General features: G+C 44.2%; 1 protein-coding gene across 1 annotated transcript in view; it reads right to left on the minus strand.

Moving 5' to 3' along the window:
- The window catches only part of CPLANE1 (ciliogenesis and planar polarity effector complex subunit 1), a 65819-nt gene continuing 51395 nt past the window's right edge, over nucleotides 1–14424 (minus strand). Inside the window, exons 46-53 of the mRNA XM_084225766.1 lie at nucleotides 13836–13967; nucleotides 12837–13002; nucleotides 11142–11203; nucleotides 10554–10724; nucleotides 9155–9267; nucleotides 8745–8828; nucleotides 903–1072; nucleotides 1–503 (exon numbers count right to left, since the gene is read on the minus strand). Of these exons, the coding sequence (XP_084081892.1) occupies nucleotides 363–503; nucleotides 903–1072; nucleotides 8745–8828; nucleotides 9155–9267; nucleotides 10554–10724; nucleotides 11142–11203; nucleotides 12837–13002; nucleotides 13836–13967 (1039 nt within the window). The 3' untranslated portion in view covers nucleotides 1–362. The remainder of the gene's footprint in view (nucleotides 504–902; nucleotides 1073–8744; nucleotides 8829–9154; nucleotides 9268–10553; nucleotides 10725–11141; nucleotides 11204–12836; nucleotides 13003–13835; nucleotides 13968–14424) is intronic.

Below are 14424 nucleotides of genomic sequence, written 5' to 3' on the forward strand. Positions count from 1 at the left end.
GTATGTTAAATATTAAATACAAAAGTAAAACAGTCGTACACTGCTCTTAAAATAAAAGAACTTTTTTTTTGTGTTTTATATATATTTCTATATAAAGCAGCTGACCCAGATCTGTTTAAGACTGTGGGTCTGCCTTTACCAACTATATTTAGTTCTTCTTGACCTGAAGACATATGGAAGGAAAACTACACTTTAAGGAATTCAACTTCATCTAGGAAGGCTGGAAACAGTGAGTTTCCATGCTGCTTAAGAAGGAAACCAATGTAGGCCTCAGGCCATTTTAGGTAGAACAATTACTAATTTTAAAAAACAAAACCCAAATACCAGCAACTATTTGGAAGAGCACAGTGGCTGAGAACTATTCACTTGTCTTCTACATCTGCTATCATAGCCTCAACTGCATTCCAGTCCAGCTTGCTGAGGATGCTCCCTGTGCTTTCAGAAGCACTGTCGGTGTTGATACTGCTGAGAGGAGAGAAACTCATGCTGTGCACTGCAGAGGCCTGTTGGGGGGAAGAGAGGATGAACAGAACATTGTGCTTCATTTGTGGACAGCAGAAATGATCCCACTCTCTTAAAACATGTCCAAATCCAGTTGTGTGTCTGATTACTCTGCAACAAATGCAATCTATTTTCCTGTTAATGCCCTCCCACTGGTGTCTGTTGCTTGAGCAGGCAATGTGCCTCTGCAGTTGTTAAAAAGAATATTCAATTTCAAAGCTCACAAGAATGACTGCAACTGTAAAAAAAAAAAAACGGTTCTGCTGAAACCCCACCATTTATGCCCCTCTGTATCTATCTCACCCACATATTTTGAATAGAGAACCCCATTTTAAACTCAGCAGAAGTAAACAAAGTGTTAAGTGGCAACTATAAAAGAGTTTATAGACTAAGTACTCTACCTGGAACATGGAGTCATGAGTATCTTGAAGTATTCTTTGGATATCATCAGGCACAGTCCAAGGACTCACCACGTCTCGATCAGTGTCAGGATCAACATCTTCTGTCTGAACTGCAGTGGTAACTTGAGGAGGCTTTTGTGTTGAGCTTCTGCAGACTCTGCACTCAGCAGCTGAGGAAAAAACAGGCCAACCATAGCACTGTAACACTTCTTGCACTTTTCATCTCAATCTCTTGAAAATCCTTCAAGAATAGAAGCTTCACATTCCAGGAACTGAAGCTGTGTGCAAATCCATGTGAAAACAGCAAGCTCTGTTACCTAGAACTGATGTGGATTTATGATGATGTTCCAGATCTCAAGGCAAGATGTATTCTATTGCCATCTGTATGGCAGTTGTCTGGTGTCAAGTGGGCAATGCTCCTTATCTCTCTTCCTGAGTGATCATAATCACTCCTCCCTCAGGAGGGGACATCTGCTGATCAGAGGCTATGGAATGTCACTGCATGGCTGATCAGAACTATAACATCCCACTGTGAGATGCTCCACCTAGAGGGAGGAGCCAAGCATTCCTACCCAGATATAAGGTGGAGATGCTGACACACCAGCACGGCTCTTCTCCACTGGACTTCCCAGAGGAACAGCAGCTGCTTCTACTTTCACGGATCTGCGGAGGGAGAATACACCCCTTTCCTACAGGACTCCCCTGCTCCAACAGAACCACACCTGACACTCCAGGAGGACTGCAGCCCTTTTCCAACTGGACTCCAACAACACCCTGACCAACAGGATGTCAGGTTGAGTTCTGACTCTGTCAGTGTTGTTCTAGTGTATTGCATTGTTTTATTTTATCCTTTTATTTTTTCCCTTCCCTATTAAAGAACTGTTATTTCCTGCTCCCATATTTTTTGTCTGAGAGCTCCTTAATTTAAAATTCATAGCAATTTGGAGGGGTGGGGAGGGTTTGCATTCTCCATTTCAGGGGAGGCTCCTGTCTCCTTTAGCAGGCACCTGTCTTTCCAAACCAAGACAGATTTTGGTGCCCAGTGTGAGACACAAGGGCACATAAACAAAAAGGGAATAACAGTTCTTGAATAATCTAATTTTTTGTGTGCAGCTATAGAAACCCCGTTAGGCACCACCCTGTGGTCCAGCGTACCCTGGTTTGGGTGGCACGTGATCGTGGCTGTATTTGTCCCATTTGTAGGCCCTTATCTAAACACGAGTCCTATAACCAAGGCTACTGTGGCTATTATCCAGTTTGTCTTATGGGTGAATAAGGTGAGGAATTCATGGATTTTTAACTTCCTCGGGAAAGCAGGCACATGGATTCACAGCTATCACACACTAACTGTATGTTTTTGGGGTTACTTTAATAATGGCACCTGCTGTAAGGAAATGACACCGGGGGAAATCTTCTCCCAAACCTTTAACCATCTTTTCAGGTCCGCCCCACCAGTTTTTGAAGGGATCAGATCCATTCTAAATATTAATGATGTCATACAGTGGCTGGTGTTGCTGATAGGCCTGTTCTGTTTAGCATTTAGAGAGAGGGGGAGACTAACCTGGATAACTACCCTGACACCTACCCCAGAACCTAACATGCCACCAGAGTCTAGGGCTGCTGCTGCCCCAGAGCTTGACCCTACCCCACAGCCCGCCCCAGATGTGAACTACCCAGATTGGGTGGGGGGTCTGGTGAAGGAGATATGTGAGATGGGCCAGATGCTGAAGAAATACACTTCCCCAGCTGGTGAGCAGCCCTCCCCCTGCCTTGAAGAGGGAGAGTCTAATAGTGCAGCAGCAGAACCCACAGATGTTACAACTGTCCAGGTTCCAGCTGAACTGCAGAAGCAGTCACAGCCAGCAGCAGTTGCCCCTGTAGAAACAAGGAGATCGAAGACAAAAGCAGAGCACCCAGATAGGGGAGGGCCCTCACAGCCCACAGGGAGCCAGAGGTTGCAATCATCACCGAGTCCCTGACATACGAAAGTCTCCGTAATCTGCACAAAGACATTGTATGACGGGGACGTGAAGCTTATACAGCCTGGCTTCTTCGGGTCTGGGATCTCATGGGCACAGGTGTCCAGCTGGATGGTGGTGAGGCAAGGAATCTGGGACCCTTGACTCAGGACTCAGGTATCAATCAGATTTTTGTAAGGGAGCCAGGGTCCCTTTCCCTCTGGGAGCGGCTTTTAAGTAAGTGTTAGAGAGAGGTTTGTCCACAGGGAAAGAATGCAGGAGCAGCACCATGGAATGCGCTGGAAGACTCTTGAGGAAGGGATCCAACAACTGAGAGAAGTGGCAGTATTGGAGGTACTCTTTGGGAGGGATGGACAGCACGACAATGACCCCGATCAGGTCAGATGCACAGGACAAATGCTGTGGAGTCTGGCAAATCTGGGGCCATCTCAGTACACCACCTTCATTGCCACAATTAATGCTGATACCAACCGAGAGACAGTGGGTTCTGTTGCAAACAAGCTTAGGAATTATGCAAGTATGATCAATGGCCCCATGCAGGCTCATGTCTCTACCGTGGTCCAAGAACTCAGAGAGGAGATGAGGGAGATGAGGGAGGCGGTGAGAAGGAACAATCCCCACATTGCACCAGTGCGAGTGACCGGCCCCAGATTCAGAGCCCAGCGTCCCCCAGAGAGAGAGGGTACACCCCACGGGCTGACCTGTGGTTCTTTCTGCAGGACCATGGAGAAGATATGGGAAGGTGGGATGAAAAACCCACTTCTGTCCTGGCAGCACGGGTACGTCAACTCAAGGAGGGAAACACTAACCGAGGGAACTCCAGTAAAGTGAAGGTAGCCTCTGCCTCTCATGACCGAGCTGCTGAGTATGATATGTCAGATCCCCTTGAGGTACTTCTACCATGTATGCCCAGGAAAGAAATAATAACCAGGGTTAGAGGGGCCCTGCCTCTAGCCAGGGAGAGGCACGGGAAAATCGGATTTTCTGGACGGTGTGGATCCGATGGCCTGGCACATCAGAACCACAAAAATACGATGCTTCAGTTGATACTGGTGCACAGTGTACCCTGATACCATCGGGACATGTGGGGGCAGAACCTGTTTCTATTGCCAGGGTGACAGGGGGATCACAGCAATTGACCCTTTTGGAAGCCGAGATGAGCCTGACTGGGAAAGACTGAAAGAAACATCCTATTGTGACTGGCCCAGAGGCCCCGGGTATTCTAGGCATAGACTTTCTCTGGAATGGCTGTTACAAAGACCCAAAAGGACTCATATGGGCTTTTGGCATAGCTGCTGTAGAGGCAGAAAACATTAAGCAGCTGAACACCTTGCCTGGACTGTCAGAAAACACATCTGCAGTAGGTCTCCTGAATGTGGAAGAGCAACGAGTGCCAATTGCCACCTCGACGGTGCAGCGCCGGCAGTATCGGACGAATTGAGATGCCGTGATCCCCATCCACAAAATGATCCGTGAGCTGGAGAGCCAAGGGGTGGTCAGCAAGACCCACTCACCCCTCAACAGTCCCATCTGGCCTGTGCGCAAGTCTGACAAAGAATGGAGATTGACTGTGGACTACCATGGCTTGAACGAAGTGACTCCACCACTGAGCGCTGCTGTGCCGGACATGCTGGTACTCCAGTATGAGCTGGAGTCCAAGGCAGCAAAATGGCACGCCACTGTTGACATCGCTAACGTGTTTTTCTCCATTCCCCTGGCAGCAGAATGCAGGCCTCAGTTTGCTTTCACCTGGAGGGGCGTGCAGTACCCCTGGAACCGACTGCCCCAGGGGTGGAAGCACAGCCCCACCATTTGCCATGGACTGATCCAGACTGCACTGGAAAAGGGTGAGGCTCCAGAACATCTGCAATACATTGATGACATCATTGTGTGGGGGAACACGGCAATGGAAGTATTTGAGAAAAGAAAGAAAATCATTCAGATTCTGCTAGAAGCCGGTTGCACCATCAAGAAGAGCAAAGTCAAGGGACCTGCCCGAGAGATCCAGTTCCTGGGAGTAAAGTGGCAAGATGGACGACGTCAGATTCCCACTGAGGTCATCAACAAGATCACTGCATGTCTCCACTGACCAGCAAGAAAGAAACACAAGCTTTCCTGGGTGCCATAGACTTTTGGAGGATGCACATTCCCGAGTATAGTCAGATCGTGAGCCCTCTTTACCTGGTCACCCGCAAGAAGAACGAGTTCCACCGGGGCCCTGAGCAGCAACAAGCTTTTGCCCAGATCAAGCAGGAAATTGCTCATGCGGTGGCCCTTGGCCCAGTCAGAACAGGACCAGAGGTGAAGAACGTACTCTACTCTGCAGCCGGGAACCATGGCTTGTCCTGGAGCCTTTGGCAAAAGGTGCCGGGAGAGACCCGAGGCTGACCACTGGGATTTTGGAGTCGAAGCTACAGAGGGTCTGAAGCCAACTACACTCCCACAGAAAAGGAAATCCTGGCTGCCTACAAAGGAGTTCAAGCTGCCTCAGAGGTGATTGGCATGGAAACACAACTCCTCCTGGCACCCCGACTACTGGTACTGGGGTGGATGTTCAAAGGAAAGGCTCCCACCACCCACCATGCCACTGACGCTACATGGAGTAAATGGATTGCTCTGATCACACAGCAGCGCGCCCGTATTGGAAACCTGAGTCGCCCTGGGATTTTAGAGATAATTACAAACTGACTGGAAGGTGAAGACTTTGGTCTTGCTGATGAAGAGGAACAAGAGCAATTGACACGTGCCGAAGAAGCTCCACCGTACAACCATCTACCAGCAGAGGAAACACGCTACGCTCTCTTCACTGACGGTTCCTGTCGCATCGTAGGGATGAACCGGAAGCGGAAAGCAGCTGTATGGAGCACCACACGACAGGTTGCTCAAAAGAGCAAAAGAGAAGGTAGATCAAGTCAACTTGCTGAACTCAAAGCTGTTCAGCTGGCCCTGGACATTGCTGAGAGAGAGAAGTGACCAAAGCTCTACCTTTATACTGATTCCTGGATGGTAGCCAATGCTCTGTGGGGCTGGCTGGAAAGGTGGAAAAAGGCCAACTGGCAGCATAGGGGAAAACCAATCTGGGCTGCTGATGAATGGAAAGACATTGCACTCGGTTAGAAAAGCGACCCGTGAAGGTCCGACACGTAGATGCCCATGTCCCCAAGAGTCGGGCTAATGAGGAACACTGAAACAACGAACAGGTAGATCAGGCAGCAAAAATAGAGGTGTCAAAGATAGACTTAGATTGGCAACATAGGGGGAAATTATTCCTAGCTCGATGGGCCCATGATGCCTCAGGTCATCAAGGTAGAGATGCCACCTATAAGTGGGCACAAGACCGAAGGGTGGATTTAACCAAAGACAGTATTTCTCAGGTTATCCATGACTGTGAGACAGGTGCTGCCATCAAGCAGGCCAAGCAAGTGAAGCCCCTGTGGTACAGTGGGTGGTGGTCCAAGTACAGGTATGGGGAGGCCTGGCAGATCGACTACATCACACTGCCCCAGACACGCCAAGGCAAGCGCTACGTGCTGACCATGGTGGAAGCCACCACGGGATGGTTGGAGACCTACCCTGTGCCTCATGCCACCACCTGGAACACCATCCTGGGCCTTGAAAAGCAAGTCCTTAGAGACATGGAACCCCTGAGAGAATTGAGTCGGACTATGGGACCCATTTCAAGAATGGCCTTTTAACACCTGGGCCAGGGAACATGGTATTGAATGGAAATACCATATCCTATATCATGCGTCAGCTGCCGGGAAAGTTGAAGGGTGCAATAGACTACTCAAGACTACCCTGAAGGTGCTTGGAGGGGGGACTTTTAGAAATTGGGAAATGAACTTAGCAAAGGCCACCTGGATGGTCAACACCAGAGGGTCCATCAATCGAGCTCGTCCTGCCCAGTCTGAACCCCTGCACACTGTAGATAGAGATAAAGTCCCTCTTGTACGCATGAAAGGTATTTTAGGAAAGACTGTTTGGATTACTCCCACCTCAGGCAAAGACAAAGCCATCCATGGAATAGTTTTTGCTCAAGGACCTGGTTACACTTGGTGGGTAATGCAGAGAGATGGAGGAAAGCCGTTGTGTACCACAGGGAAACCTAGTCTTAAGTGACAACTGTGTGTAAGGTTTCATTGTGACGCAGATGGAAAGAGAATAAGGGGTGGATAATGTTCCAGATGCAAGGCAAGATGTATTCTATTGCCATCTGTATGGCAGTTGTCTGGTGTCAAGTGGGCAATGCTCCTTATCTCTCTTCCTGAGTGATCATAATCACTCCTCCCTCAGGAGGGGACATCTGCTGATAAGAGGCTATGGAATGTCACCACATGACTGATAAGAACTATAACATCCCACTGTGAGATGCTCCGCCCAGAGGGAGGAGCCAAGCATTCCTACCCAGATATAAGGTGGAGATGCTGACACACCAGCACGGCTCTTCTCCACTGGACTTCCCAGAGGAACAGATCTGAGGAGGAAGAATACACCCCTTTCCCACAGGACTCCCCTGCTCCAACAGAACCACACCTGGCACTCCAGGAGGACTGCAGCCCTTTTCCAACTGGACTGCTACCAACACCCTGACCAACAGGGTTTCAGGTTGAGTTCTGACTCTGTCAGTGTTGTTCTAGTGTATTGCATTGTTTATTTTATTTTTTTTTCCTTCCCTATTAAAGAACTGTTATTTCCTACTCCCATATTTTTTGCCTGAGAGCCCCTTAATTTAAAATTCATAGCAATTTGGAGGGGTGGGGAGGGTTTGCATTCTCCATTTCAGGGGAGGCTCCTGCCTTCTTTAGCAGGCACCTGTCTTTCCAAACCAAGACGGATGAGAAAAGGCTGCTGGTTCCTTCCAGCCTCCTGCTCTGAACTGCCTTCCCAGGGCAGAACACAAAGTGGAACAGGACTATCCATGGTGCCTACAGCATGGTGGCGTCCCCCACAAAAAGCACACTGCTTCCTTATTTGGCAGAGGACTAAACTAAATAAATTCTGAATTTGTGCCTCTTCAGAAGACATGGAACTTTGATGAAACCCTTAGCAGTGATGTGATATACTGGAAAAACAGATACAAGAAGGTGCCAGGAAATCAGAGGAAGATCAACCTGAATACAGGTTTAAAAAGCGAATATTTGGATTGGAGAAAAATTACTTTTCCACATGAGTAGAGGTGATTCAGGAAATCTGCCTTTCTGTTATTATTACTTCTCTCAATTTCCTATACTGCCAAGTCAAATACATTGACCTCTGACTGTCCAAATTATGCCAGTAATATAATTCTGGTGTAAGGCAGAACAGAATCAGGCCACTGTATTTCCTAAGTCTCAGACTGATTCACTTCTCATTCTTTGATCAGAAATTCTGCTGCTGTTAACAAGTATCTGTTAAGGAATTTCATTAGGAACAATCTTTTGTGGATCCAGACTTACAAAGACAGGCATGGGAAAAAGTACCACTAAAATTCAAAGGGGATTTTTTTGTTAAGCTTAGTCAAATTTTTCCATGCTAACATGGAATTATGACAAAATGATATATTAGATGGATACTGTATAGAGGGATAACAAAGAAAATTCCTATTTTAAAGAGCTTGGAGAGTCAGCAGCCTAGAAAGGCAAGGGAGAGTATTTCAGTAGTTCACCAAAATCTAGCACACTTATTTCAGTAATCTTGAAACTGTCACCTAGCTAAAACTATTCAGAAAGTAAACAGAGGTGATGAAAATATTTCACAAGTTTCTAATTAAAAGGATTTTTAAGTGGGGAAAAAAGAATAACTTTTATTCTTCTAACCAAGTGCTGTATCTACATCTTATTCCCCCCTGTATTATGTAGCACTGTCATTGTTCTGTGTAACTTACAGTGTCTAGACTTAACAGAACCAGTTGTAGCATTTCTCAGTCTTCTTCTGGAGGTAGTTTTCTGAAGGAGTATACAGGCACTTCCTGTAAAGACAAAGTAAGCATTTTCTTTTTTAAATGCAGATCAAATATACTCAAAGATGCTTAGAAATTTTTATCAACAAGTTTGCTGCCTGGATTACACAGTACTCTTGCTATGGCAATTTAAACTACCTTGGATTTAAAGAGAAGTGACAAGGTAACTCTCATCATTTAGTAAAACAATAGCAGCAGAACTGTAAAAGCCTTAAGACAGGAAACATCCAGGATTATAAATCTGATTTTTTACACAGATATCCCTCCCAAAAATCCAGCAGTCACCTGAAGATCCTCTTCAGTATGTGCATTCATAAAAAAAGTTCTGTTCTTACCCCTGGACTGTGTTAAACCAAGAGCTGGGGTGAAACGTTGTACTTTTTGACCAAAGTCAGGTTTGGCAGCAGTTCTGCTCCTCTCTATCAGAACAGGACTGTTCAGATCCCCTCTGCAACAAGACAAAAAGACCGACACAACAAATCTTAAATTCCTGCTACTGTGTATCATATACCATTCCTCCACACACCTCACAGGGCATATTCAGAAGAGACATAAAAGCCAGAGAAATCAAATTCAGCCCAGTTAGTGGAGGACCAACATCACACACTGCTTGTGGGCCAGTACGCCTCACCAGAATCAGAACTGCTGCAATCACAGTGAAGACACACCAAACTGGCTTTACAGAGAGCCACTTTAGGTCCAACAAAACTTTTTTAGTTGGTAGCTCCTGCCACTCCTAAGTGAATTCCTGCATGATATTCCTTAGCATGTCTGATTCTGGCTGGGCTGATGCACTTAAACTTCCCTTGGATACCACTAGCAGGCTCTGCACAGCACTGACTACATTCAGTTTAATGTTGTATGCTGCAACTGTAACTAAAAAAGGTACTGTACTGAAAAAGAGAAGCAGAAATATTTAATTATAGGATTACCCTCAAAGTACAAAATTGTCTCTATTATTCTGAAAAGCATAAAATTATGGATATTAAGAATAAAAACTACAATGCAATATACACCTGTATTACACTTATACACACAATTTAATACCATCAAATTGAGTAAATGTATCAGTTCATAACACTCAGATACTCTCATCTCCCCAAAAGGAATAAGCAAAGTGAGAAAGGAAGAACAAGTAAAATCCTAAGTAATGAAAAATTAAGAAAGAGAACAAGTCTAGAGTTTGTACAGTAGAATTTTTATTTGCTTCTTGCTTGCTGTTATATGCTCTTCAAGTCTATATTGCTGGTTATAGTCCAGTGGCACTCATGGAATCATTAAGGTTGCAGAGGACCTCCAAGATCAAGTACAACCTTTGATAGGATTACAAGCCTGTCAGCCAGCCCCTGGCCCCAAGTACCATGTCCAGTCACACCTCCAAGGGATGGTGACTCCGCCATCTCCCTGGGCAGCCTGTTCCATTGTTTAACCACCCTTACTGTAAAGGAACTCATGTGAGTAGAATGGGTTAGGACACGGCTTACAGCCCAACTCTGAGCTGGCTTATTCAGTGCTCCAAAAGGCGTTTTCAAGGCTCCTCCCAAGATCTGCAGTACTGGTTTTAACAAGCTTAGAACAGTGACTGGAGAGTCCTCTGACCCAGACAAACTGTATCTTTGATTCCACCAGCATATGACTTTTCCCTCACGCTATTCCTGTCTAAACTTGCTACAAAATTTGGAGGGTTGTAAAGACACCAGCAGAATAGAGCAGGGTTAATACTTGGAGTGTTACCCTGTACTAGACGCCACCTTCCTCCTTCTGTAAGCTTGAGCTGATCTTGCGCTGGACAATGTCCTGTTGGTGATGCCACTTATTGGTGATGCCACTGTTTCAGATAACATTTCATTCATCAGAGAAAGTGCCTCTGATACTCTGATTCTGTGATGCTCAGACAGCAGGGCTCTGCGGAGAAATAATATTACACATTACCTCATGCTGTCACTCACTTCACTACAGCTGGCTTGTGAGTCCTGTATGGCTACATGAAGAACATTTTTTACAAGATTTCACAGAAAATATACTACGCTTTTAAAGAGATCCTTAACAAAAAGTTAGAACATTTCTTACCGAAGGGTCTGAGAGAATGAATGAGTGTTAGGGAAAGAAAACAAACAATCATATTTGGAAAGCAACAAATATAGTCAAAGGATAAAAATGTTCTGAGTTTTCCTAAATGGTAAAGCAAATGTGAATTATTCATGCTTTTGGTTGAAATTTCATTCATATCTGAAATTTCATAAGCAATATAGTTAAACTGATTTCTACATCTTTCTCAGGACTGGAAATCTAATATAAAAATAAGGATTAAAAGCAACTTACTTGTCTTTTTCTACTTTCTTCTTCTGGAAGACTCTAATATCCTTTGAAGTAGGATTATGCTGCTGTTTAAGAAAGTATAAAAATCTTTAACTAATTACATACTGCGGTCTCATTCCAATTTCTCTCTCTCAAAATGTACTTCCTTGACTTGAAAGTTACTCCTTAAGAAATGCTTCAGAAAAAAAACCAATATGAAAGCATATGGCCCTACAAGGAAATTCAAGTAAGATTGTCTCTATAACTTTCCAGTCTCAAAAAACATACTGAAATCCTGCAGCCACATTTTCCATACCTCATATACTTAAAACATTAACATTCCTAAGGAGATGTCCTCACAGTCAAGCTCAAAGTATCAAATGGCCTCACCTCCATTTTCCTAAAAATCAGTGACATTCCTAACACCTGATATATAAAACAGGACAAGGTTGCACTTTGACCTGTGTGCTAGAGTATAATTTGAAGTCTTTAATTCTTCTTGAAAAAAATCCAATCCAATCCAAACCAAACCCAAACCATCCACTGAAAGCTGAGAATCCCTCCACTAATGATTTCAGGAGAAAAGCCCATAGCAAAAGCATCAAGCATATATTAATGAACTGACAAGGCAGGAAAGGGAGAGAAGCAGGATCCATTTTTCTTAAATCACTTCTCTCCACACATGTGCAGAACAGCACCCTTCCACATAGATCTGTTACTCTTTCTGAAAGTGAATACAATTGAACTATTTAGTTACAGGGAACTTGTGTATGTTACATATTTGCTACTTGGGAGTTAAATAAATTGAGCTTCGGCCTGCAAGTATTTACAGCATATCCTGAATTCAACAAGTAGAAAGTATAGGAATATATTTGATGTTCATAGGTCTCATCTCCTGTAACTCCCGAGCTTCCTGTGACTCGAGTCTTTTCAGGTTCTGAAGGGTCTTTTCAGGTCCTGAAGGCACCCAGATGGCAAATGCATATTTTAAGAGTAAATACCAATTGGGAAATGGCTTCTGAACTGCTTTTGTGTTTTTTTTTTTAATCTTATATTATTTCTAGCACAGAAAAATTTCCAGATCAGGCCATAAATGTGTTTTTACTAATAAAATTAAAATGTAAAAAAATTCTGAGAATGGACTGTTCATTGAAATCAGCCTTCAACAAAATATTTCCTAAGATACCTGACATATATGGCATATTCTAGCATCTCTGCTGATCCCTTATGATTTTTGCATGCACCCCTGTGTGGGTGAATGACAGTGACAGCTGCCCTCAGTATCCTGCCATGTTTGTAAAGGATGCGGGCATCTGAACGCTCCTTTTTAAACTCTCTGGGAGGCGTGTGGGAAGATGAAACAAGGTGTAAACACATCTTAGGAACTGCTGTAGCTCTCACTCCCTGGAAATCACATCTCTCATCAGTGAATGTTGCAGCTGCAGGTGGCCCACAGGCGAGGGCCACCTGCATTACTTAGTAACAGCCACCTGCAGCCAATGGTCACCCACTGCAGCCTGCGGAGAACACGGGTGTATTTACTTACTTGATACAACTATGGCAAGCCCCAGTAAAATAAAATCATACATGCAGAAACCCTACATTACAATAGAAAAAAAAAAACAACCCACCACTCCCAGCCTTTACATTATTTAACCTGAATAATCAATACTTTTATAATAAGTAACAGCTACTCTTCAATACATCTGTTATTCTTACCACATTCTTTCTCAGGGTGAATGGATGATGTTCTTTCTGTCTTTGTTCATCTAGTTTCTTCAAATATTCTTTCATTCTTTCCTTCTGCTTTCTTTTCATCCATGTTTGGATCTCTTTCCTTTCCTCTTCTGTTCTTTGAGAATGCCCAGAAGCAGAATCAAGAACCCTGAGGGCAGATGTAAACACAAAATAATCTAGCACATCCTGTAAATTGTAAACAACGGCAACTACATGATTTAACAAAAACATTGAAAACCCTTTAAAATCCTGACACAGCTGGAAGCATAAGTAACGAACAAGAGGAGAAATTTTATTTTGCTAACTTTTACTAAATGAAATCCTGGCAAACAAGTAATTTCCAAGACATTTCCTAAAACTTTTCTTTTACTTGTCAGCTACATTCAGATAATAGAACTAGAGCTTAAACTGGTGGGAACTGTGTCACTAATGCAGCAGACTGGTGACCTGAACAGCTGTATTTTTTTGCCTTGTCAGCAATTGATATCACAAACTGCAGTAGGAAACAGCTGTCACTTTGACCTTTCTCAGGAAAGAACACAGATGATTTCATAACCGACAGTCAGGAAAGTGTAGAAATCTTCAACAGTGAAAGAAGCATGACAAGCTGAAATCTGGGGCTCGAAGTTTCTGAAGCTGCTGTGCCACTGGCAGGAAATTTCTTTTCTGTCTTTCAGAACTGCTTTAAAAGACCTGAAGGTCTGAACTGAATCTGCCATATAAAATCAGTGCTCCAGCCTATATCTAGCAGAAGGAACAAGCAAATAGGAAGGAAAGAATTTCAAAACCAGAATACTACAAAACAATTAGTACGTTTGACAATAATGACCAGTAGATTTGTGAGAATTACAAACGCTAATACCAATCCCATTAACACCAAACCATATACTTGCTCCCATTGTTTACAGGGTGTGGACCACAAGAATAACCAGGGTTAAAATGATTTCAGCAACACACAACAAAAACCAGCCATAGTATTACCTAAAGGTTTTCTTAGGCTGTGTTCTTGCAAAGCCCAGCTCCAGCAGAGAGGTGTCACTTTCTACCACACGATCATTCACCGCATCAGTAACATCACTCAGACCAGTAATTTGCAGGGGATCTCCTAAAGAGCTTGATGTTAAGTAGGGAAAAAAAAAGTTACTAAATTAATGTAGAACATTCCTGTAAAAACACCAAGCTAAACCCCTTTATTTTATACTTAAACAACAATATCCAGGTTGTTTTACATAGAGCCTTTGGACTGAATATTCTTTCCTCACACCTCCACTGGGTTAGTACACTTGAGTGAGCTTTGATGAGGATAGAAGGAGCAAGACCTGATTGTCCCAACAAAGGTACAATGCTCAACTGGAATGCTTGAGCTCTGCTGTGGTGTGTGAACATGGCTGGCCCACAGGAGGCTGAGCCTGGCAGTCAGGAGCATCACAGCATTTGTACTGCTGCCCATGAGGAGATAATGTTATGGGGCGCTACCAGTTTCAATGGTACCCAAATCTCAATGACCTTCTGAGCAAGAATCAGTATCAGTGAGAGCACAGCTTCCCTTATATACTCCCCAATTCTTTCC

The sequence above is a fragment of the Fringilla coelebs genome (assembly GCF_963513975.1).
Source record: "Fringilla coelebs genome assembly, chromosome: Z".
In the NCBI taxonomy this organism is placed as follows: Eukaryota; Metazoa; Chordata; class Aves; order Passeriformes; family Fringillidae; genus Fringilla; species Fringilla coelebs.